This window comes from Polypterus senegalus, chromosome 9 (genome assembly GCF_016835505.1).
Source record: "Polypterus senegalus isolate Bchr_013 chromosome 9, ASM1683550v1, whole genome shotgun sequence".
Classification (NCBI taxonomy): domain Eukaryota; kingdom Metazoa; phylum Chordata; class Cladistia; order Polypteriformes; family Polypteridae; genus Polypterus; species Polypterus senegalus.
Genome location: NC_053162.1, coordinates 112,059,736 through 112,083,898, shown reverse-complemented (window position 1 = coordinate 112,083,898; position 24,163 = coordinate 112,059,736). Strand labels below are relative to the sequence as shown.

Here is a 24,163-nt window from a genome sequence, read left to right as displayed (position 1 = left end):
TGCTCCTACAGTCCAAAACTTTTTATGGATAAATGATGCTAAGTTGTTGGCCCTAGTGCGTGTGGTGTGTGCATGCAAGTGTGTTTACCCTGCGATGGACTTGACATCCAGGGTATTGTTCCTGCCTTGTGAATGTTTATTGCTGGTATAGGCTCCAGCCCCTTTTGGCCCTGCTCAGGATTAAGTGGGTTTACAAAATTGTATGGTATTAAATGGACACATCTAGTGACTCTCTCTGAAGTCACTTTTGCTATACCTGTTTCATATGGAAGCCTTGAAAGAATTATTTAAATGGAAGGTTTTTGACAGTATCACCTATTAAACCATGTGTGTCAAATACCAGAGATTATTTATACATTTAATAGCTTCATGTTTATAGGTCTACAAACATCATATTCATAAAAAGCACTATATTCAGAATGTTTAAATACAAACATACAGATAATGAAATACAGTTTGTGCTGTGGATCATTCACAAATTGTGGCAACACAGAATGTATATAAAGATTGTGATACATAAATATGAGAAATGTTTTAACAAGAACACTTCATTAAGCCCAAAACAGTTTACTTTCATTCAACTAACATATTAACAAACGTTAAGTAAGAACCTAAAGAAATCTCAAGATTCAACTTTCACATAACACATTGCTTAATTTGAATTGAACATCACATCCTTTTTGCATGAAGACTGGTTTTCTACCATTTATATATTTAGAAATATATTTAGGAAGTAAAGTTTTATAAGCAAGGAGTAGCAAAAGTGGTCACTGGTCAGCACTGCTACTTCAATGCTCCAGAGACAATGGCTTGTTTGTGAAGAATATGAAGTTAAAACATTTGAGTACAAATCATATTTTTTTCTTCTAGTCAAGTAATCAGAAACATATCTGAAACTCATATAATTGATTCCTACCTACTCCAAGTATATAAAAATGAAATTTAACATTCATGATTTATAAGCAGCATTTAATGTTTCTTTTCAGAGAGTTAAAGCATACCATTGAACTTTGAAACGGAATACAGGCATGTTAGCCTAAAACTGGCTTTACTAAACTCACCCAAGTCATGCTGCTGTTGCCAGATGAACTGTGAAAAGCAATGTGCCATCAGCTATTTACATAACTGGAAATGGGTAGACTTCTTTACAACAAACAGAACAGCAAATTTCACAAGTTGTATGCTCTAGAAATAAAGTAAGCTGGACAGGCATGTCAATTACCATTTGTTTATTTTCATAAATGACCCAAATGTTTACATTAACCAGGCATGACTGCATACTGCAAACATTTCGAAAGAGAATAAAAAAAATTACAAGTTTTTCCACCTTTCCACATTCCCCTGACTGAAAAAATTAGGATGCCCCTAGTACGACTTGAGCACATCACTGCAAACATATCCAAGCTTTATAAAGGTACCGGTGGTGCAAAGGACAGAAGTACTAAGGTGTTTTTCACACTACATTTCAGATAATTTACATTAGCATCAACTGGACAAATACACAAAAGAGAAACCAAACAAATGCGTTAAAAAGGAAAGATGGGGGGATGATATTTACGGATATGCTGTAACCACGCGAAACCCTTTAAAGAAGTAAAATAAGACCTTATGGCAGCTGAGTTAACAGGTATCTGAACCTATCGTTTACGTAACATATTTGAACGTCAGAAATGAAAGAAAAAAAAAACTCAAATCAGAAATTGTCTATTTTTAGCAATAAACCTTCCTTAATCTCCAGGGATAAGTGTTCTTCGTCTTTATCCCGACGTAAATCCCGACACATCTGCCCGTTGTTTATAATGGATCGTAAAGGATTTTTAAAAAGGCGGGGGTAAATCACAAACAAGACAAACATTTCAGCGCCTGACAGCCATTTTCTACGGTTGTCTTCCGTAATTGGCGAAGATATATAACCAGCAGTGATCGGAAAGACCATTCTAGTCTTATGATTGTTAAAAGTCACTCCCCTATCGTATCGCTGTCGTGTTTAAAAAGCATCAATCCTTTACACTAGTTTAATGTACAGTATTTGTAAAAGGCATGCTTCATTCGCTTTCTCTTTCCTTGTATATTTCATTCTTATTCTGAAGAAAAAATAGACTGTCTTGCTGCAAGCTTATTCACCAGATAAAAACTTCTGTCGTGTACACCAATCAAATATGATCTTTGTGTTATAAATGTAAAAATGGGCAAAAGAAGCTAGCCCCTGAAAGGTCAAAGGACAACAACATTTTATAATCCGTGACACTGTAAACACTGAGGGAGTTAAAATATATTTAGGAGTTCAGGATAGCTGTATAACTAGAACTGCTAAAACTACAGCGATGATCAGGACGGCAGTGAATATGATTCCAGCCAGAAGGCGAGTTATATCGCAGACGGACTTATTTTGCTCGTTTAAAGAGATCATGCCGACAGAGGAAGCGCCGACACTAATAATGGACTGCAGCTCAGCACCGGGGTCCTGCTTTGCTTCCACTGTCCAGTTAGGAACGTTCACCTTCATCTCCATCTCCATCATCATTTCGCCCACCTGGTTTATCTCATTCTCTAAGTCTTTCAAATCAACAACGTCGATGTTGTTGTCTGCCTCGTATTTCATGTTCTGAGCGCTCATAGCCCTGGCAGCCACGCCAGTTGTCCCGCCACTCATACCTGTCTGAATGAGATTCCTTTTGGGTGCATTCAGCTGGAACTCCTGTCCCATCTCCAATGCCTTTCTCATGTCTACCTCCAGGATTTCCATGCACGTCGTAAAAATAACCCATAGCCTCTCATATTCTACCCGATCGTCCTTGCTAATGGTTTTATCTTTCAGGAACATAGTGAGTTTATTCCGGTTTGCTACTGCCAAGTCCTGTGCCTTTTTCCTAGTTTTCTTTAGCTCTTCTCTCAAGTTCTGCGAATCAGACGTTCCTCCGATGGTTACAACCAAATGCCTGTAACAGGCAGCCACTTTGTTTAATGCCTCCAGGAGCGCTCTGCACTCTTCCTTCCCCATATTGGACAGGCCTGGCAGTCTTTACAGTATGAGGGACGTCTAATACAACAGGTCTTTCAGTAATTGAGTTCGTTTTAAAGCTGAACACAGCTCCAAAGCCCCTCCCGTCGATACCGTCGGATTTGCTCTACCTCAGGAAGCATATCGAAACAGATTATAATCAGGTTTTGAGAAGAAAGCTTGGTCCCATCCTGAATAAACGTCTTTGATAATGTTTCATGGCACTGTATACGGTTTTGGTAAACACAAGCGGCTCTGCGTATTAGATAAATTAGAACTAAATAACACCAAATTCCAGAACCATGTGCTCTTTCGAAAAATATCAGATACGCCGGTTATGTATTATTGCATTAGTCACCAAGGCTAATTACGAAAAGTTAAAATTCTGCTGTATACATTAACACTCTTGTCACTGCTCCTGTTACGGTAAAATCCAACTCAATTAGGCGATCCTGTATTTAAATAGCACTAAAAACTGCGGCTCAGTCACGTGACCCGCCTGTAACGCTTACAACCAATGCTCTTAGCCTATCTGAAATCAAACCCGAAGAATAAAAATGAGTCCTTTTACCTCGACACGTAATTGGCTAGATTAATTGTCTGTCTACAAAGAGTCAGCAGATGTTTGGTTCTTAGCTGTTGTCTGTCAAACGTAACACTTTCCTGTTGTGTGCGTCCTATTCCTGTTCAAACTTTGGAAACCCGGTAGTGCTAACAGGGAAAACTATGTTACATTACAGAGTATTGGGCTGAAGTTTAACATTTAGATGAATTGTTTTCGGTAATATTAAGAGGTAAGTTGTTACAAAATTTTAATTTTAAACCGTGGATAAGGTGTGTACTGTAGTTTGACGGCATTGTCACATGCAGGCTGTCACAGTGTGTTTTATCGGTGTTGTAAGCAACACACTTGCGTTTTGTCTTCAATTTGAGACCCGTGCTTGCTTACGTCATACGCGCGCCCATCTATGTGCGTCTCTTGCGATTTTTGCTCGCGTTGAATTGAAACTCCCCCTCCCCCCGAACGTCTTTTTTATGATTGAGCGTCATGATATACTGTATGTGCAAACACAGCGAGTAGTAACTTTATTATAGAAATTCATCACATATATTCAAATTCTTAAACTTAATATTACTGGAGGTTTTCGTTTTTGGTGAACAAGTAATGCTCCCGTCGTGCCTCATCTTGGAACTGAATAGGCAGCGATCTTATTACCCTTCACTCGGTTATATTTATTTTAATACGTTTCTTTTAGCTTGTCATTGGTTTTCAAGTTGAGTATTTTGACTGAATTGGTTTTAATGTTCAGTTCTGGGATTTCCCTGTGTCTGCAGGCTTTCGCTACAATCAGAATCGGTTTTTTAAGCAGTCCTTAATGTAATTGCTAAATTAGCTGAATTTTTCCGACTTTTTGCTTATATTAAAGTACAGGAGTGGGGAATTTTACATTCATAAACATTTAATACATGTTTATAATTTTTGCCATAATTATAAACTTGTCACTTTGTAGTTCACTTTTTTCCTGAGGAGTTTTGTTTGTTTATTTGTATCCTAATGCTGATAGTTATTTAATAGCGGTGAAGGCAACATTGCAGACACCAGTTTTTTCTTTTAACTATACATTTACATCAGCTATGATTGGGTGGGCCAGATCCTCCTTTTTTTAACAAAAAGTAAATCCCACACTATGAAGTTTGACAGCACAAAATGTATTTTATTTAAACAACTTAAAACTGAAAAGAGTCACTAGTTATGAAAATTGGTGGGTCTGAAAACCTACAGCCACAGTTTTGTCTTCAGGACTATGTTTAGAAAGTACTATTAAAGAGAATACTAAGATTAACTTTTAAATTTGCTAAATCGGATGCTTATATGGGTGTACCTAATTTTCAGTTTTACTATTGTGTGGCAAACATACAAGCTATAAAAACCTGGACACTGACACAAATAGGTGAACACATACTAGCTTGGTCAGCAATATAAATGAAATCCTACATACCTCTTTATAATCCCTGCTTTGTCCAACAGTAAATACAAGGTATTGTCAATATACTAACAAACCAGTTGTCCTTCATTCACTCAGGATATTGAACTAACGTAGAAAGCACTTCAAGTTAGAGAATATTTTATATCTGCGGCACCTCTACATGATAACCACCTTTTTCCACTCTCTCAAACCTACACAGTTTTTAATGTTTTGAAATTATGAAATTTTGAAATGTTTAGAGATTTGTATATAAATTATGTCGTTGCATACTATAAACAATTACACTCTAAATTTAGTTTCCCATCAATCCAATTTTTCCACTGTCTCCAAATTAGAAACTTTGCTAAACAAAATCTGCCCAATTTTCCTCACTTCCCTCCTAGTTCTATTCTAGAAGAGATCTTGATCAGTCTTGAAAACTCGGACAGCATTTCTATAATATATAAAACCATTTTAAAGTCCCTTCCTTTTAGAGATCCCAGAGTACAATGGGAAAATGAATTTTTTCTCAACATTTCACAAAAGGAGTGAAATTACAAATTGAGGATGTATTTTGATTATAATTTGTGAATGGGATAAGTAATCATTTATTAATATACCTTTTGGAATGTTTTTGTTTCACATTTTTATATATATTTATGCATGATTCATTTTGATTTGGCCTAGTGGCTTCATTTTACATTTAAAGCTCAATGTATGTGTGGGGTTGTTCCTTGTACAATTCCACACCCTTAGTCCAGTCTTAACAAAATTTTCCACACATATCCCTCTTTGTCAGGTTGATGAAATAGACTACTTTGGAATCTAAAATTTTGACCTTGGGGTTCTCTAGGTTGGAGGTTGAGGTAGTGCTTTTTACTACAATGAGTTTTAAGGACCGTACCTTTTCCTGGAAATTGACTTTTGTAATTAATTATTTCAGGGCTCAAAATCTGGGAAAAGCCATTGTCCTGAAACAAATATTTCTTTTTTAATTTTATCAGTATTCATGTTTTTACTTTCTCATATACGAAGTATAGGGAAAGTATTATAATCATCCAAAAACTCAGCCTTGAGATTTTGATGAATCTTGATGTTTTAGACATTCCTGAGTCTGAAAAATCCATTTTTGGAATTGTTTATGTATGTAAACACGATAACTTGAGTACACTTTCACTTAGATCAACCAAATTTTGCATACAAGTATTTGGCACAAAACATACAGTGCCCTCCACAATTATTGGCACCCCTGGTTAAGATGTGTTCTTAGGTTTCTAATAAATTGTTTTTTTTCCCAAAAAATACAGGCTCACAACACAAAAAAAAGAAAAATCCAACCTTTAATTGAAGAGCATTTATTCATTTAGGAACAAAATCCCACATCAAGAAATACATTTTTTACATGAAATCATGTGTGCCGCAATTATTGGCACTCCGAACAATTCCAATAAAATAAATGTAATTGAAGCATTTTTGTAATTTTCTAGTTTGGTTTTTAAAGTTGATCAGATTAAATTGGAACTTTTAATTAGTAATTAATGAGTCCCTGTGTCCCTGGGGTATAAATATGCCGTGACACAGAGTCCTATTGCTCTTAGCCACTCTTCAACATGGGAAAGACAAGAGGACATGCAGTTCAAGTAAGGCAGATGTGTGTCGACCTTCATAAGTCAGGTAATGGCTACAAGAAAATAGCTACTCGCCTAAACCTGCCTGTATCTACAGTCAGAGGAATAACAAAGAAGAGTAAAACAATGGGAACAGTGACAGACAAGGCTGGACAAAGACCCAAGTTTATCTTGCCACCACGCACAGTGAGGATGATGGTAAGAGAAGTAAAACATTCTCCAAAGTTCACCGTTAGAGAACTGCACCAAAGAGTGGTATCTTGGGGGTCACAAAGTCTCCATGACAACAATAAGATGCTATCTCCATGACAACAAGCTGTTTGGGAGACATGCAAGGAAAAAGCCTTTTCTCACCTCCAGTCACAAACGTAAACGTCTGGAGTTTGCTAAGCGGTACTGGGGCTTCAACTGGGACTGTGTGTTTTGGTCAGATGAAACTAAAATTGAGCTTTTTGGCAACAAACATTCTAAGTGGGTCTGGCGTGAATCCAAGAATGAGTATGCAAAAAAGCACCTCATCCCCACTGTAAAGTATGGTGGAGGATCTGATTTTGTTGGGCTGTTTCTCTTCCAAAGGACCTGGGAACCTTGTTAGGGTGCATGGCATCATGAACTCCTTATAATACCAGGACATTTGAAATCAAAATCTGGTGGCCTCTGCCTGAAAGCTGAAGATGGGTTGTCATTCGGTGTTCCAGCAGGATAATGACCCTAAACATATGGCAAAATCTACTCAAAAATGGCTCAGAAAGCACAAAATCAAGCTCCTTCCATGGCCATCTCAGTCCCCAGACCTCAACCCCATTGAAAACTTGTGGGGTGAGCTGAAGAGGAGAGTGCATAAGAAAGGACCCAGGACTCTGGACGAACTAGAAAGACTGTGCAAAGAGGAATGGTCAAAAATCCCTGTCTCTGTATTCTCCAACCTTGTGAAATGTTAAAGGAGAAGATTAAGTGCCGTCTTGTTGGCTAAAGGGGTTTGTACGACATATTAACAGCAAGGGTGCCAATAATTGTGGCACACATAATTTCATGTAAAAAATGTATTTCTTAATGTGGATTTATTTTCCCCAATGAATAAACATACTTCATTTAAAGGTTGGATTTTTTTCTTTTTTGTTTTGTAAGCCTTTATTTTTTGGGAAAAAAAAACAATTTATTAGAAACCTAAAAACGCATCTTAACCAGGGGTGCCAATAATTGTGGAGGGCACTATAGATTTCTAGATTTCAGTCCTGGGGATGACGTTAAACTGCCCTACAAGCGGTCCTCCAACTTGCTGGGAAATCATGGGGGTTAGTGGCAGTATTGGCACTCCAGCCACCGTTTTTTAAAAAAAAAACTTCGCAAAGCTCAGAGACTACAGAAAGAATTTCTTTTTGCTCCCCGCAGGAGTAACTCTACTGCAGCTGCCCGTAGGAAGGCTGCTAGCATTATGAAGGGGATGGGGGGAAAGCCCTCAGAGTCCCATCCCCGGAAGAATCGAAACTATTGGAGAGCCAACAGGGTCAGGTCTGTTGGGGATCGGAACTGGTGTGGTGCTGAGGTGTGGCCCGCTGCACGGCAACACTCGGGTCTCAATTTGAGGCGGCCCATAAGGGCAGGCGCATGGAACGTCTTGTCTCTCCGGCAAGATGATCATCTTCCTCTGCTGTCGGAGGAGCTGCGGAATCTCCGCATTTCAGTGGTGGCACTCTCTGAGGTGCGCTGACCGGGGACTGGCCAGATCTCTGTAGGTGGATACACCTTTTATTGTTCTGGTTGGTCTGATGGCTGTCATACTTGGGGAGTAGCTGTTGCTGTGGTTGATTGGCTTCTTCTGATGGTGTCCGATGTCAGTCCTTTCAACAAGCGTATTATGAGACTCGGATTACGGCACTCCCTGGGTGCCTTGTCTGTTGTCCGTGTATGCTCTGACCGTGGTCCGTGATGTCTCGGCGAAGGAGACATTTTATTCGCAGCTTCACCCAGTGGTTGATGGATGCCCGCAAGGTGACACTCCTCTGGTCATGGGTGACTTTAATGCAACCGCTGGTACTGACAGGGCTGTCGATGAGCATTGTCTCGGTCCTCATGGGTCTGGTGACTGTGGTGAAAGTGGCTCCATGTTCCTTGACTTTGCAAATGGTCAGGGGCTGTGAATCGCTGGATCCTGGTTCCAGCACCCTGAACCGCACTATTGAACTTGGCTCTCCAATACTGGTGGGGCAGTGAAGGACGTCGATCACATCCTTGTGGGCAGACGCTGGAGGCTCTTACAAGACTACAGGGTCTACAGAAGTGCCCAGTTTGTGAATTCTGACCACAGACTTGTTGTTGCTACTCTTACGATCCAGCTTAGGTCCAGTAGGTTGCCACCTACTATTTGTGGATGGTGCAGGTAGTGAACCAGCTGAGGGGGGGGAAAGGCTGCAGGGATCTGTGGTATCCGGGGTGAACTTCTCCGGGCTGGTGGTAAGGTTGTCCACCTGGCATTGCAAGCAATCTTTGCTTTCATTTGGGAGACGAAACTTGTCGTTCCTATTTGGAAAGGGAAGGGTGATCGCCTGGACTGCAGCAACTACACGGGGATAACGCTGCTGTTGGTGCAGGGTAAGGTCCTTGCTAGGGTCGTCCTCAATAGGATCCGTGATCACTTGCTTACCTACTAGCGACCGGAACAGTCTAGTTTTACGTCTGAGAAGTCTACCATCGATCACATCCTGCCACTGAGGGTTCTCGTAGATCGTAAACGCAAATATCGGTAGAGTTTTGTTTGCAGACTTTGTCGTTTTTCGCAAAGTTTTTGACTCACTTGATCGAGCTTCCCTCTGAGACATCCTGAGGGTTCGCAGGAAATCATGGCTGGCCTGTACACTGAGAGTGCTGTGCAGAGTGGAGGCAGGACCTCCACGTTTTTTCCAGTCAATTCTGGGGTTCATCAGGGGTGTGTTCTTGCTCCTACTCTGTTTAATGCTTGTATGGACTGGGTGTTGGGCAAGGCTGTGGGGTTCAGTGTCTGTGGGACATCTGTTGGGGAAGAAAGATTCACAGATCTTGATTTTGCTGATGATGCTGTGATCTTTGCGGAGTCAATGTAGGCTCTGATCAGGGTGCTCGAGAGATTGATTGAGGAGTCTGAGTGTCTGGGCTTGCGAGTGTCCTGAAAAAAAATAACTAAGATCCAGGTCTTTAATGACCTCTTGGGCACAGCCATCAGCAGTGTGTCTGTTTTTGGAGAGAGTGTTGACCTTGTTGAGAGGTTTACTTAACTTGGCAGTGACATTCATGTCTCTGGTGACTCTTCCTGTGAAGTCAGTAGATGGATTGGGAGAGCATTGGGGGTCATGAGGTCGTTGGAAAGAGGTGTGTTGCGCTCCCGATGTCTATGCAAAAGGACAAAGGTCCAAGTCTTTAGAGTCCTGGTGCTTCCTGTTTTGTTATATGGTTGCGAGACATGGACGCTACCCAGTGACCTGAGACGAAGACTGGATTCCTTTGGTACTGTGTCTCTCCGGAAAATCTTTGGGTACCGTTGGTTTGACTTTGTGTCAAATGAGCGGTTGCTCATGGAGCCCCGAATGAGGCACATTACCTGCATTGTGATGGAGCGTCACCTACGGCTCTACGGCCATGTGGTGCGTTTCCCCAAGGTTGATCTGGCTCATAAGATCCTCATTGTTGGGGACCCGAGTGGCTGAATCAGGCCAAGGGGTCCCCCACGTAACACTTGGCTGCGGCTGATAGAGGGTCATTTCAGGAGGGTGGGACTGAACCGTGCGTCAGCCTGGGGCATTGCAAACCGGGGTCACGAGTTGTTTTGTCGTTTAGTGGGTGCGGCAACACACTGTATCAGTGCATGCTGCCCAACTTGACTTGACTTGACTTGACTTGATAGATTCCTATCAACTTCTAAGCTATTTCTGATAACTGGAAGTGGTACTTTTTTATTCATGCAGCTGCAGAGTCTGATTTATTCAAATTTATAATATTTTTTCAATGTATTACTAATTTGATTTATTGTTGATGGTTCTTTAATGTACATAATATAAATAAATCATTGTCTTGTGGTTTACTCCTCAAATATCTATCCCAATATATGTGTATACACGAAAGTCTAGGAGAGACCACTCTGTATTTTTATTTTTTATTTTTTTTTGTTTAAGCTATTCCTCCTAAGAACTGGTAAAGTGTCTTCTGCTAATAAATGTAAGTTTTACTTATTTGGGAAACAGTGCTAGTTATTTAATGTACTGCGCTTATAAATTCAGTTTGATTGTTATTACTTATCCAGTAGTAACTCTTTTATCTGGGGTAAAATTTTGTTTAATTTTTCATGACACTTATTTATATATCTTGTTCTACATGGCTAACTTTATAGACCTCTTTTTGATAGTTTCTGATACTTTAAATACTGCTTGTCCATGCATAATAGTTTATTATCTATATATATATATATATATATATATATATATATATATATATATATATATATATATATATATATATATATATATATATATATATATAAATTCACTAAGGGCACGCACGACAGTGAGCGCAAGTAAGACTGAACCATGCCCACCAACTCTAACTCTCTTCCCTTGTCAACCCTCAAAACCGGTCCCGCCCACACGCAGCTGACACTGCAGTACGCTTAAATCGCTCAGGCCAATTCAACAGCAGCTGTACGAAAGCCTTTCGAGGAAAACCCTAGGCAGAATTTACGACGCTGCAATGCCCCGACATGTCACACCAATGTTGCAATGTTCATCGGAGAAGATGGTGAACCGCCTGCAAAAAGGGACATTTGCATCTGTCCCATAGGGAATTCCTGTAGACCGATTTCCACGCTCAATATGAATTGCAATCCTATGGTTAACCCACTTTTATTCCCTTATGGAGACAATGGCTGGCACAAAGATTTACAAAATGTTTCAGATAAAAAAAACGCCAAGCGAAGAAGGCTTACTCAATGCCAATTTTACACGTACAGATTAGCAATGAGGAATATATTTAGTTCCAGCGGCGAACTATTCCAACAGTACGTCGTAGATGCGTATGTTAAAACAGAGGGCGTGCGACTCAATTATCTCACATTAGATCAACACGATCTGCATGTGGAACAATACAAAGGACTGTCAGACGCACTGCAAGCAAACGCTGAAAATAAAATCGTATGTGTAGGCAAAATGATCATATTACCATCCACATTTCCAGGAAGTCCAAGATACATGCACCAAAACTAGCAGGATGCCATGGCTATAGTACGTAAATTCGGACAGCCTCATTTATTTATCACTTTCACATGTAATCCTGCTTGGCCGGAAATTCTATATGCACTGTTGGATACCCAAAGACTGGAGCACAGACCTGATATTCCACATGCTGTTTACTCTTCACAATAATTCTAACAACCAGTCTTCAGCCATGGTCAGTTGTACGTGGCTTTTTCTAGGGTTAGATCTTTCGACTCATTATCTGTCGTCACCACCAAACACCTATTCACACCTGCGTCTTTCAAGAAGTATTTATTTATTCTTGATTTCTGAATTCCTTTCTCACCGTTTTCCATTCCTATTCTTACACCGCCGTATGCTATGGCGGGCTTCGGCTAGTTGTTACCCTTTTTATTTGATTGATAAGACTCCTCATCCATTATATTTTTAGTGATCATCTATGTTTTTTTACAAATTAATATTTAAATGCACTCCTGTCCTGTTTGATGTAGTTATTCCCCTACAGGTCTCCATACATTTTTTCTTTTTATATAAAATGAACTTTATTTACGTAAATACTTAATTAAATAATGGACTAATGTATCTAAGCAATTTGAAAGTCACTTTTTTCTGAAATCTCTTGAATCTTATTTGGGAATCATAAGCATGTCTCAACAGTAACTTTGAACAGTGGTTGCCAGGTGTTGAAACTAGGCATTAAGTTTTTGATGCTGAAAGTTAAAATGTAGTAGCAATTTTTAACAGCGAACATTTGCAGTAATTAAAAATACTATATAATCGTCAACTTATTCATGAAATTGTGACCTAATGGAATGTTTACAACCTTTTTTTACCTGAACTCAAGTTTTCTTTCGATCCTTCACAAATTAATACAGCAATATGCCTTGCATCCATTCATCCATCTTAAGGAAATTTAGTACAGAATGCATTTTTAATTTAATTTATGTGCATTAAATATTATTGCACTCCTGCAGTTCGTTTTATAATCTTGCATGTATGTTACACTGTGAAAATAAACTACTTAAACTAGTCTAAACTGCTAGACATGTCTTCAGTAAATCATTCCTAAGCCCAAGAAAATTTAAAAGTGCATTCTGTTTTCTTAAAAGGATAAAGCCCCAGATCACAACAGTATAAACAACAGTTTATATGTCTCATGTAGGCACACAGTGTGTGGCGCCTCGTATCGCCTACCAAGAATTGGCCAGTTACGGCTCGGGTGGCTACCAAGAATTTGGAAGGGTGGGACATCCTCTTGTCTGTTAATAAATTTTGCAAAAGCTTGTTTGAGTCCTCACACATGTTTTGTGCTTTGCGTTTATTTTTGAACTTTTTAAAAATATTATTCACAAGTCTTGGTTTGTGGATATAAGTTTAAATAAAATGTATTGATTATTGTTGTTTTACCACTCTTTGATATACGATTATCTATGTGACATTTTGTTTGTAATCTGATAGTCTAAATGGATTATGAATGGATTTACAGAATATATTTACATTCATGGACACATTTTTAAATGATTTTTAAAAATTCTCGCTGCAGTTTTAGTTATTAAATATGTGTGCGATATGTGTAAACAAAGTTATAATAATGTACAAATATAATAAACTGATGAATTGCTTAATCAGTTTAATTTTACAGCATAAGCTTTGAAATGTAACAATATTAATGTAGTGCTTTATAATTTATAAAAATACAAATTGAAAGTGAATTCATTGAAAGTGAAAACATTTTTTTCTTGACTTCGTCTTTGCTACTTTAATAACTTTTTTTTTTTTTTTTTCATTGTTTGGTTGAATTAATTTTTAACTGAAACAATGGATGAACCACGTGTATTTATTTCCTACAGAAGACCCCAGGATAGTCTTTCTGGTATACAAAGATCAATAATTCTTAATTACTGCTAGTGCTCAGCAATATGACCAAAATTCTAAATCACGATATGTTTCAAAATTATACCGGTTTCACGATATTCCATGGTATTTTTTTTCCATGCAAGAGTGGTTGTTAACCACATTTTCCACTGCAATTACTGCAGTAGACTGGCTAAGAATAACCTATTCTACTGTCATGAGAATTGTACATTGTACAAAAAAACATTTTAATGTTTACACAAGTATTAATACAGGTTTGCATGGCCCCTTAAAGTGATAGTTTTCAAGGTGTTGGCACTAATGAAGAGAAGGAATCACATTGCATAACAGTTGCAGTCAAAATATAGTACCTATTTATTGAACAAATATTGCAAACAGCTTAAACTATAATTTTGACAACATATTTTCAACCATCCGAAGACGCATTTAGACTTAGTAAAATCCAGAGGTGCTTGTCAAAAGTTGTATTGCACTGAACATGTCTTAGAACAGGAATAAATAATAAATATTTTTTGTAAACCAACTATAGTTTCTGTTAATGTTTTCTGTTAATCTCTGTCCACTAACATGTTAGTTATATGAATTGTAATGGAGTTGGTTATCTTGATCCACTGCTTGCTTTTTTTGTTGTAGGCAGTACCTCTAGCAAAGTGACGTCTGACTCAAGTGTCCTCTAGCTGTTTCAGTTTTACCTGAATACGTGGAGGGTGCCAATCTTAGTTCTATACATTCATGGTCAGGGGTGTGGAAATCAAATTTGTTTCTACTTGTCCACGGACAGGTAAACTTAGAAAATTCACTTGTCCGCCAGTTAAATTCACTTGCCCATAAACAAATAACAAAAATGAAAAATAGTTTATTTTTTCTGATCTCTTTTATTGATACCAAAACTGCCTTCCATTTTAAAACTGAAAAAAGTTCTTTCATGGAGTAGTATTTTGCCACCTTGCTCTAGAACATTATATAAAAGATTCCCTTATTTTAACTGGCTAATAAACAATGCCTTCATTATAGCTAAACTAGCTCTTTTTTCATATATTACAGTTACATAACAGAACACTGTCCTGATTCATTTTCTGCCATGTTCTTCAACTTTTGTCTTGCAACATCTTCTTCCCCAAGAATCTTTACCATCTCAGACAGCATGGGCTGAATGCTGTTCATTTCTGCTTGAGCTGAACTGCATGGTTCCTGGACTGATGGTCCTGCAGAAGTGGATGCTGATGACTTTTCAGGTTTTTTATGAGTGATGTGCCTGTTGCCAGGTGACAGCCAGAATTCCACAGCTGGTCATGGGTCAAACTCTTCTAAAGAAGCAGTATTGAACAGCCTAGCATAACGCTTAACCCTTCGAGCGTTCAGCTTTAAAAAACGCTTTTTCAATTGAACCAACTTTTTTCTTACTTTTAGACTCATGTCTCTATCTGACGTACTAAACCCCCAGTTCCTATCCTTTTTCTTTCTGCACATAACCAATCACCACACGATAAACGTATTTGTGAAATTAAAACTAGTTATAAGCTTAGACCTCTGAATGGATGGCATAATTAAACATGTATAATGAAAATTGTTTTTAAAGTTCTGAAAACTGAGGTCTAGGTTTATAACTAGTTTTAATTTCACAAAGACGTTTATCGTGGTGGTGATTGGTTATATGGAGAAAGACAAAGGCTAGGAACTGGGGGTTTAGTACGTACGGTAGACACAGCAAACATGCAATAAAGAAAAAGCCTGCTCAGAAAAACATCCATTGAATTCTTCGTTCGTATCTCTGACCTCCAGATCACGAGCCCAACATTTACACAATATTTCAGTTAAACCTGTGCAATACCCATTCAAATACAGTATCCAGTTTTTTGGAGCCTCGTTACACCTGCCATAAACTTCTCTACACTGAATGTAGACCTGAGAACTCCTTAATGCAAGGGAGCAGCACTACAGTCACGCCACCGTGCCTCCCGCCACCCATGTCTAATACATGCTTTAATGCATTTCATCGTGAAAAAGATATCAAGTATTTATCTTCGTATTCTGAATGTTCATTGAGCAGGAATATCATGAAGTCAATGTGCGGCGATTGCTGCCGGCACCTCTCACTGCAAGAGAAAGTCTGTTTAAGAAGCGCGCAGAGATTAACAACTGGGTTGGGGAACACTTAATATAAAGCATTTAATGTGCTACATTAATTTATGACGGGGTTTGAGAAAATCTAGTAAATGAAACATTCATTTTGAGATGAAATTTAGTTTGCGACATTCAACTGACAAAATAAACTACGAGAATAAAGTCAACATGTCGACTTTAATCTCGACATTTACATTTTTTTGTCTTCACTGTGTCCGTATTTTTTTCGCAGTGGCCTTACTACGCTTCCTTAGGTTTTTCAAGGCCTGTTGTGCCAGTTTTAATCAAGAAATAATCCATTTCTCATCCGTGATGCTACTTACTTCAGTTTCAACAACACGCATATAGCGAGAACGTGCTTACCGCAGTGCATTATGGGTTACGCAGGTAATTCCTAATGACGTATTCGAAATTCAGCAAGAGGTTACATTTCCAAAGAATATTACCGATGTTGTCGGGGGGAAAAAAAAATAATCGCGTCTAAGTGAAGATTTTTATTGATATTTCATAAAATTTGGAAACCGTTAGAATGTTTTCTTTATTTTTAAAAACTGACAGCGCTTGAAACCAACTTGTTTTATATGAAAAATTCTCTAATCAAAAACGATCTATAGACAGCTCATCAAAATTGATGTCACGCAATAAATTTCTTAACTCCTCAATATATCACAACCTACGCGAAATCACAAATTTCAGAAAAGATCAAATGCCTAACAAGCTTTATATGGCGAAAACAATTGAATTGTAGGTGAAATGACCGCATTTTTATGTAGAAAAAATTATATTTTAATATATAAAAGTTATCAATTATAATGAAAAATCATCATATTACATCGTAATGTCGGCATGAAAAAATGACCGCATCTCCAAGCGTGTAAATAGTAGGGTAAAATACTTATGTAAGACCACGAGAGTGCTTCCCCTTTGAAAGATCAGCCATCATTTTGTAAACAATATTGAATACCAATTTAAGACATGAAGAACATGCCTAAGTAAACTGTTTCCGCACGAAGTACATACACAAATGTTTAAAATTTGAAAGTAGTGGTAAAAATGTGCCCTGCACTGCACATTTAATTCTTTTTTTCTCCAGAAAAATTGCACTTGTCCGCGGACAACTGAAACCAGAAAACACGCTTGTCCGATGGTCAATTTACCTGTGTCGGACAAGTCGGGCGTTGGATTTCCGCACCCCTGATGGTACTACAAGGCATATCTGTGGCTAAGGTGGTGCAGCAAATTTCTCGTGTTGCTGCCTCTGGTGACAACTTTAGCTTGACAGCATTTGCAGTAAATAGTTGTTTGGTCCACATCCGACCTTTTAGCACCAAAGTATCTTCAGACAACAGACACGGCTCCTTTTTTTGGCAAAAGTTCTTTTGTGTCATTATGTTCAATTTTATCGTCTGCTACAGTTTCAGTTTTGAAATGTTCTCTGTCCATTTTCAGAACTCAGTACCTCCATTAACGCATATAATCTGTTGCATGCATGTTTAAAGGTGTAGGAGTGAAAAAGGTCCCCCTTTAAACAGTTTCCTACTGATCCACGTTCTGATTGTTTAGGCTATACAGTAATCCCTCGCTATATCGTGCTTCGACTTTCGCGGCTTCACTCTATCGCGGATTTTAAATGTAAGCACATCTAAATATATATCACAGATTTTTCGCTGGTTCGCCGCTTTCTGCGGGCAATGGCTCTTTTAATTTATGCTACACGCTTCCTCAGTTTGATTGCCCAGTTGATTTCATACAAGGGATGCTATTGGCAGTTGGCTTAGAAGCTACCCATTCAGAGCATGTATTACATATTAACTAAAACTCCTCAATGCTATAAGATATGCTTCCCGCGTGGCGCTTGTTTGCTTCTCTCTATCTTTCTCACTCTCTCTGCCTGACGGAGGGGGTGTGAGCAGAGGGCTGTTTGCACAGAGGACACGGACGCTCCTCTACAAAATGCTGCTTTATCGCGGTGCTTCTGTATACTTAAAAGCACGTCTTGATTTTTTGATTGTTTGCTTTTCTTTGCGAGCGCTTTCTCTGACATTCTCTGCTCCTGACGGCGCTCCTTTATGACGGCGCTCCTTTGAAGATGATATGTTTGCTTTCTTTTAATTGTGAGAAAGAACTGTCATCTCAGTCTTGTAATGGAGCACAGTTTAAACGTTTGACTAAAGGGTGTTATTTCATGTCTAGAGGGCTCTAATAATGTTAACAGGGTGGGAGAGTTTATAAGGGCTTAAAATATATAAAAATAACCATACAAACATATGGTTTCTACTTCGCGGATTTTCACCTATCGCGGGGGTCTGGAATGCAACCCCCGCGATCGAGGAGGGATTACTGTATAAACCGTTGTTGCAGTATAAGAAAAATCCATATCATAACAAAAATAAACAGTTTTTGGTATGAACTGGTATACCTCCCAACACTAATTATTGCAGTAAAAGTATAATATAAAATTATTTATATATAATGTGAAGTATAATACATACAGGTCCGGATGGTCACTGGCAAACTTAAGACAGACCTGTACATGTGCCTTATTGAGCAAGGGGACATTGCAGGCACTACAAGATTTCAATCCATTACAGTGTAGTGTGTTACCAATGGTGTTCTTGGTGATTGTGTTCCCAACTGCCTTCATATCATTAATAGTCTCCTCCAATGTATTTTTGGGCTGATCCCTCACCTTTCTCATGATCAACCTCACCCCATTAGGTAAGATCGTGCATGGAACTCCAGATCAAGGGCAATTGATGGTCATTTTATATTTCTTCCATTTCCAAATAATCACACACATCAACAGTTATCACCTTCTTGCCAAGCTTCTTGCTGAAGGTCTTGTAGCCCCATTACAGCCTTGTGCAGGTCTACAATCTTGTCCCTGACATCCTTTGACAGCTCTTTGGTCTTGCCCATGGTGATGGAGAAGTTGGAATGGAAGAAATTGATTCATTTGACACATAATGAGTTGAGATCAGGAGTATCTGTAATGATTGATTGATTATAGTCAGGCACACAGCCAATCTGTTCGAGCCAGAAAATGCTTATTTCTCTCAATGATATGCAAATCAGTTTATAACTTTAATGTAATGTGTTTTTTTTTTTTTCTGGATTTTTAGCTGATATTCTGTCTCTCTCCATTAAAATGAAACTACCATAAAATTAAAAGACTGTTCATTTCTTTGTAAGTGAACAAACTTATAAATTCAGCACAGGATCAAATACTTATTTCCCCCAATGTATGCATGTGTGTATATATAAACTGCTCAAAAAAATTAAAGGAGCACTTTTTAATCCGGGTATACCATCAAGTCAATGAAACTTGATCAGTTAAGTGGTAGAGGGGGCCCACTGATGTGAATGTCTCTGATCAAACAATTGCAAACTTTCTTCATGAGGGTGGTCTGAGGGACCGATGTCCTCTAGTGGGCCCTGTGCTCATTGCATGGCACAGTGGAGCTCAATTGGTATTTGCCATAGAATACCACAATTGGCAGGTCCACCACTGGCGCCCTGTGCTTTTTACAGACGAGGGCAGGTTCACCCTGAACTGAGCACATGTGTTAGACGTGAAAGGGTCTGGAGAAGCCATGGACAATGTTGTGCTGCCTGTAACATTGTTCAGCATGACCGGTTTGGTGGGGGGGTCAATGATGGTCTGGGGAGACCTATCCATGGAGAGACACACACAGATCTCTACAAGTTAGACAACTGCACCTTGACTGCCATTAGGTATCGAATGAAATCCTTGGACCCATTGTCAGACCCTATGCTGGTGTAGTGGGTCTTGGCTTCCTCCTGGTGCATGGCAATGCTCAGCCTCATGTGGTGAGAGTATGCAGGCAATTCCTGGAGGATGAAGGAATTGATACCATTGACTGGCCCCCATGCTCGCCTTATCTAAATCCAATACAACATTTCAATAGAATGTCCTCTGAGACATTGTTTCGGTCCATTCAACATCACCAGGTTGTGCGTCAGACTGTCTAGATGCTCAGTGATGCTCTGATCCAGATCTGGGAGGTGATCCCCCAGGACACCATTTGTCGTCTCATTAGGAGCATATCATTGTCAGGCATGCATACAAGCATGTGGGGGCCATACAAACTACTGAGTATGATTTTGAGTTGCTGCAATGAAATCTCGGCAAAATGGACTAGACTGCCGCATCATTTTTTCACTATAATTTTTGGGGTTTCTTTGAATTAAGCCCTCTGTAGGTTGATAATTTTCATTTCCATCAAATGATGTAGCATCCTTCGTTCCTAACACATTACCCAGTCCATATCAATATAGATATCCAGCATGACTTTTTTTCTCCATTGAGATCTGATGTGTATTCAAAGTGTTCCTTTAATTTTTTTGGGCAATATATACAGTCACATGAAAAACTTTGGGAACCCCTCTCAATCTGCATAATTTACTCTACTTTCAACCAAAAAGATAACAGTGGTGTATCTTTCATTTCCTAGGAACATCTGAGTACTGGGGTGCTTTCCGAACAAATATTTTTAGTGAAGGAGTATTTAGTTGTATGAAATTAAATCAAATGTAAAAAAATCTGGCTGTGAAAATATTTGGGTACCCTTGTAATTATGCTGATTTGAATGCATGTAACTGCTCAATACTTGTTACTTGCAACACCAAATTGGTTGGATTAGCTTCGTGAGCCTTGAACTTCATAGACAGGTGTGTCCAATCATGAGAAAAGGTATTTAAGGTAGTCAATTGCAAATTGTGCTTTCCTTTTGATTCTCCTCTGAAGAGTGACAGCATGGGATCTTCAAAGCAACTCTCAAAAGATCTAAAAACAAAGATTATTCAGTATCATGGTTTAGGGGAAGACTACAAAAAACTATCTCAGAGGTTTAAACTGTAAGTTTCAACTGTAAGGAATGTAATCAGGAAATGAAAGGCCACAGGCGCAGTCGCTGTTAAACCCTGTTCTGGCAGGCCAAGAAAAATATAGGAGCAGCATATGCGTAGTGTTGTGAGAATGGTTACAGACAACCCACAGATCACCTCCAAAGACCTGCAAGAACATCTTGCTGCAGATGGTGTATATGTACGTTGTTCTACAATTCAGCACAATTTGCACAAAGGACATCTGTATGGCAGGGTGATGAGAAGTCCTTTCTGCACTCATGCCACAAACCGAGTCGCTTGTTGTATGCAAATGCTGTTTTAGACAAGCCAGATTCATTTTGGAACAAAGTGCTTTGGACTGATGAGACAAAAATTGAGTTACAGTTGTGCTTGAAAGTTTTTGAACCCTTTAGAATTTTCTATATTTCTGTGTATAAATATGACCTAAAACGTCATCAGATTTTTCACTCAAGTCCTAAAAGTAGATAAAGAGAAAGCAGTTAAACAAATGAGACAAAAATATTATATTTGGTCATTTATTCATTAAGGAAAATTATCGAATATTACATATTTGTGAGTGGCAAAAGTATGTGAACCTCTAGGATTAGCAGTTAGTTTGAAGGTGAAATTAAAGTCGGGTATTTTCAAATCAATGGGATGACAATCAGGTGAGTAGGGACCCTGTGTTATTTAAAGAACAGGGATCTATCAAAGTCTGCTCTTCACAACACATTTGTGAAAGTGTATCATGGCACAAACAAAGGAGATTTCTGAGGACCTCGGCAAAACAGTTGTTGATGCTCATCTGGCTGGAAAAGGTTACAAAACCATCTCTAAAGAATTTGGACTCCACCAGTCCACAGTCAGACAGATTTTGTAGAAATGGAGGAAATTTAAGACCATTGTTACCCTCCCCAGGAGTGGTCGACCAATAAAGATCACTCCAAGAGCAAGGCGTGTAATAGTCGGCGAGGTCACAAAGTAACTTCTAAGCAACTGAAGGCCTCTATCACATTGGCTAATGTTCATGAGTCCACCATCAGGAGAACACTGAACAATAATGGTGTGCATGGCAGGGTTGCAAGGAGGAAGCCACTATTCCAAAACAAACATTGCTGCTGGTCTGCAGTTTGCTAAAGATCATGTGGACAAACCAGAAGGCTATTTGAAGAATGTTTTGTGGACGGATGAGACCAAAATAGAAGTTTTTGGTTTAAATGAAAAGCGTTATGTTTGGAGAAAGGAAAACACTGCATTCCAGCATAAGAATCTTATCCCATCTGTGAAACGTAGTGGTGGTAGTATCATGGTTTGGGCCTGTTTTGCTGCATCTGCATTGATGGAACAATGAATTCTGAATTATATCAGAGAATTTTAAAGGAAAATGTCAAGACATCTGTCCATAAACTGAATCTCAAGAGAAGGTAGGTCATGCAGCAAGACAATGACCCTAAGCACACAAGTTGTTCTCCCAAAGAATGGTTGAAGAAGGACAAAGTTAATGTTTTGGAATGACCAAGTCAAAGTCCTGACGTTAATCAGGAAGGACCTGAAGCGAGCAGTTAATGTGAGGAAACTCTCCAACATCCCAGAGTTGAAGCTGTTCTGTATGGAGGAATGGGCCAAAATTCCTCCAAGCCGGTGTGCAGGAATGATCAAAAGTTCCTGGAAACGTTTAGTTGCAGTTATTGCTGCAAAGGGGAGTCACACCAGATACTGAAAGCAAAGGTTCACATACTTTTGCCACTCACAAATATGTAATATTCGATCATTTTCATTGATAAATGTCCAAGTATAATATTTTTGTCTCATTTGTTGAACTGGTTTCACTTTATCTACTTTTAGGACTTGAGTGAAAATCTTAAGATGTTTTAGGTGATATTTATGCAGAAATATAGAAAATTCTAAAAGGTTCGCAAACTTTAAAGCACAATTGTATTTGGTCATAACAAAAAGCGCTTTGCATGGTGGGAGAAGAAAACTGCATTCCAAGCAAAACACCTGCTACCTACTGTCAAATTTGGTGGAGGTTCCATCATGCTGTGGGGCTGTGTGTCTAATTCGGGGACTGGGGGTCCTTTATAAATTTAAGGGTCGAATGAGTTCAACTCAATATCAACAAATACTTCAGGGTAATGTTCAAGCATCAGTCACAAAATTGAAGTTCCGCAGGGGTTGGATATTCTAACAAGACAATGACCCAAAACACAGTTCGAAATCTACAAAGGCATTCAGGCAGAGGGAGAAGTACAATGTTCTGGAATGGCCGTCACAGTCCCCTGACTCGAATATCATCGAAAATATATGGGATGATTTGAACCAGGCTGTCCATGCTTGGCAGCCATCAAATTTAACTGAACTAGAGAAATTTTGTATGGAAGAATGGTCAAAAATACCTCCATCCAGAATCCAGACACTCATCAAAGGCTATAGGAGGAGTCTAGAGGCTGTTATGTCTGCAAAAGGAGGCTCAGCTAGGTCTTGATGTAATATCTCTGTTGGGCTGCCCAAATTTATTCACCTGTCTAATTTTGTTATGATGCATATTGCATATTTTCTGTTAATCCAATAAACTTAATGTCGCTGCTGAAATACTACCGTTTCCATAAGGCATGTGATATATTAAAAGGAAGTTGCTACTTTGAAAGCTCAGACAATTTTAAAAATAATGCAAAGAATTAAGAGGGGTTCCCAAACTCTTTCTTATGGCTGTATATGTAACCTAGTGGTGTGTGTGCGCCAATGGCCTTGTAGTGTTTACTAGAACACCTGTGGATGTTTTATGTTAAGTATATAGACATTTCCATTTGCAATATTTCCTAATATTTTATTTTTACCTGCTCTAAATTAATTAAATTTCAACATCAACTAGAATATATTACTTCCTAAACTTTATAAATACATACAAACACAAGGCCGTGCACTGTTATTTATTCATTCTTATCAAACTTTCATTTTCATTGTACCCCTCTTGATTATCTGTGCAGCCATCTGAGAGCTTGGTAAAGGTGCTATATAAGTAAGTGAAATGCATTATTATTTGTTGTAATCCTGATTCAATAGAATGGGCAGGCAGTTTAAGTTTGATGTTTATCTATGCTTGTTCATTGCTCCTTTGATAAATCAATCATACATTAAAGTGTTTTGTTTATTGAAAAAGAAAACTTAACAACTATACCTGTAATGGAGGATACAAAGCACTATTCATTGATGGTTTTTTAATTTTTTTTTAATTTTAGAGAGATTACTACTATTCAGCAATGTGCCGCGAGCGGGAGTCGAACTCGAGTTTATGCTGTAATTTGTGGTAGATTGTTTCTCAAGAATTGCAGCTATAGTTCGACTAATGTGCACAGAGTTTAGTGGTTAAGGCTTTGGACTTCAAACCCCAAGGTTGTGGGTTCATATGCCACCACTGACACTATGTGACTCTGAGCAAGTCACTTGCTCAGAAAAGAAATGTGACCAATTGTATCTCAA

General features: G+C 38.7%; 2 protein-coding genes across 3 annotated transcripts in view; one reads left to right on the top strand and one right to left on the bottom strand.

The window, feature by feature from the left end:
- Positions 1-344: 344 nt before the first annotated feature.
- Positions 345-3,485, bottom strand: LOC120535626 (regulator of G-protein signaling 9-binding protein). The gene has a single exon (XM_039763579.1). The coding sequence runs from the start codon at positions 2,999-3,001 to the stop codon at positions 2,285-2,287; it is 717 nt and encodes a 238-aa protein (XP_039619513.1). The 5' UTR covers positions 3,002-3,485; the 3' UTR covers positions 345-2,284.
- A 167-nt stretch (positions 3,486-3,652) lies between these two features.
- Positions 3,653-24,163, top strand: part of ankrd27 (ankyrin repeat domain 27 (VPS9 domain)) — a 668,625-nt gene continuing 648,114 nt past the window's right edge. For both annotated transcript variants that reach the window (XM_039763577.1, XM_039763578.1), the window contains exon 1: positions 3,653-3,795. The gene's annotated coding sequence lies outside the window, so the exon portion shown is untranslated. The remainder of the gene's footprint in view (positions 3,796-24,163) is intronic.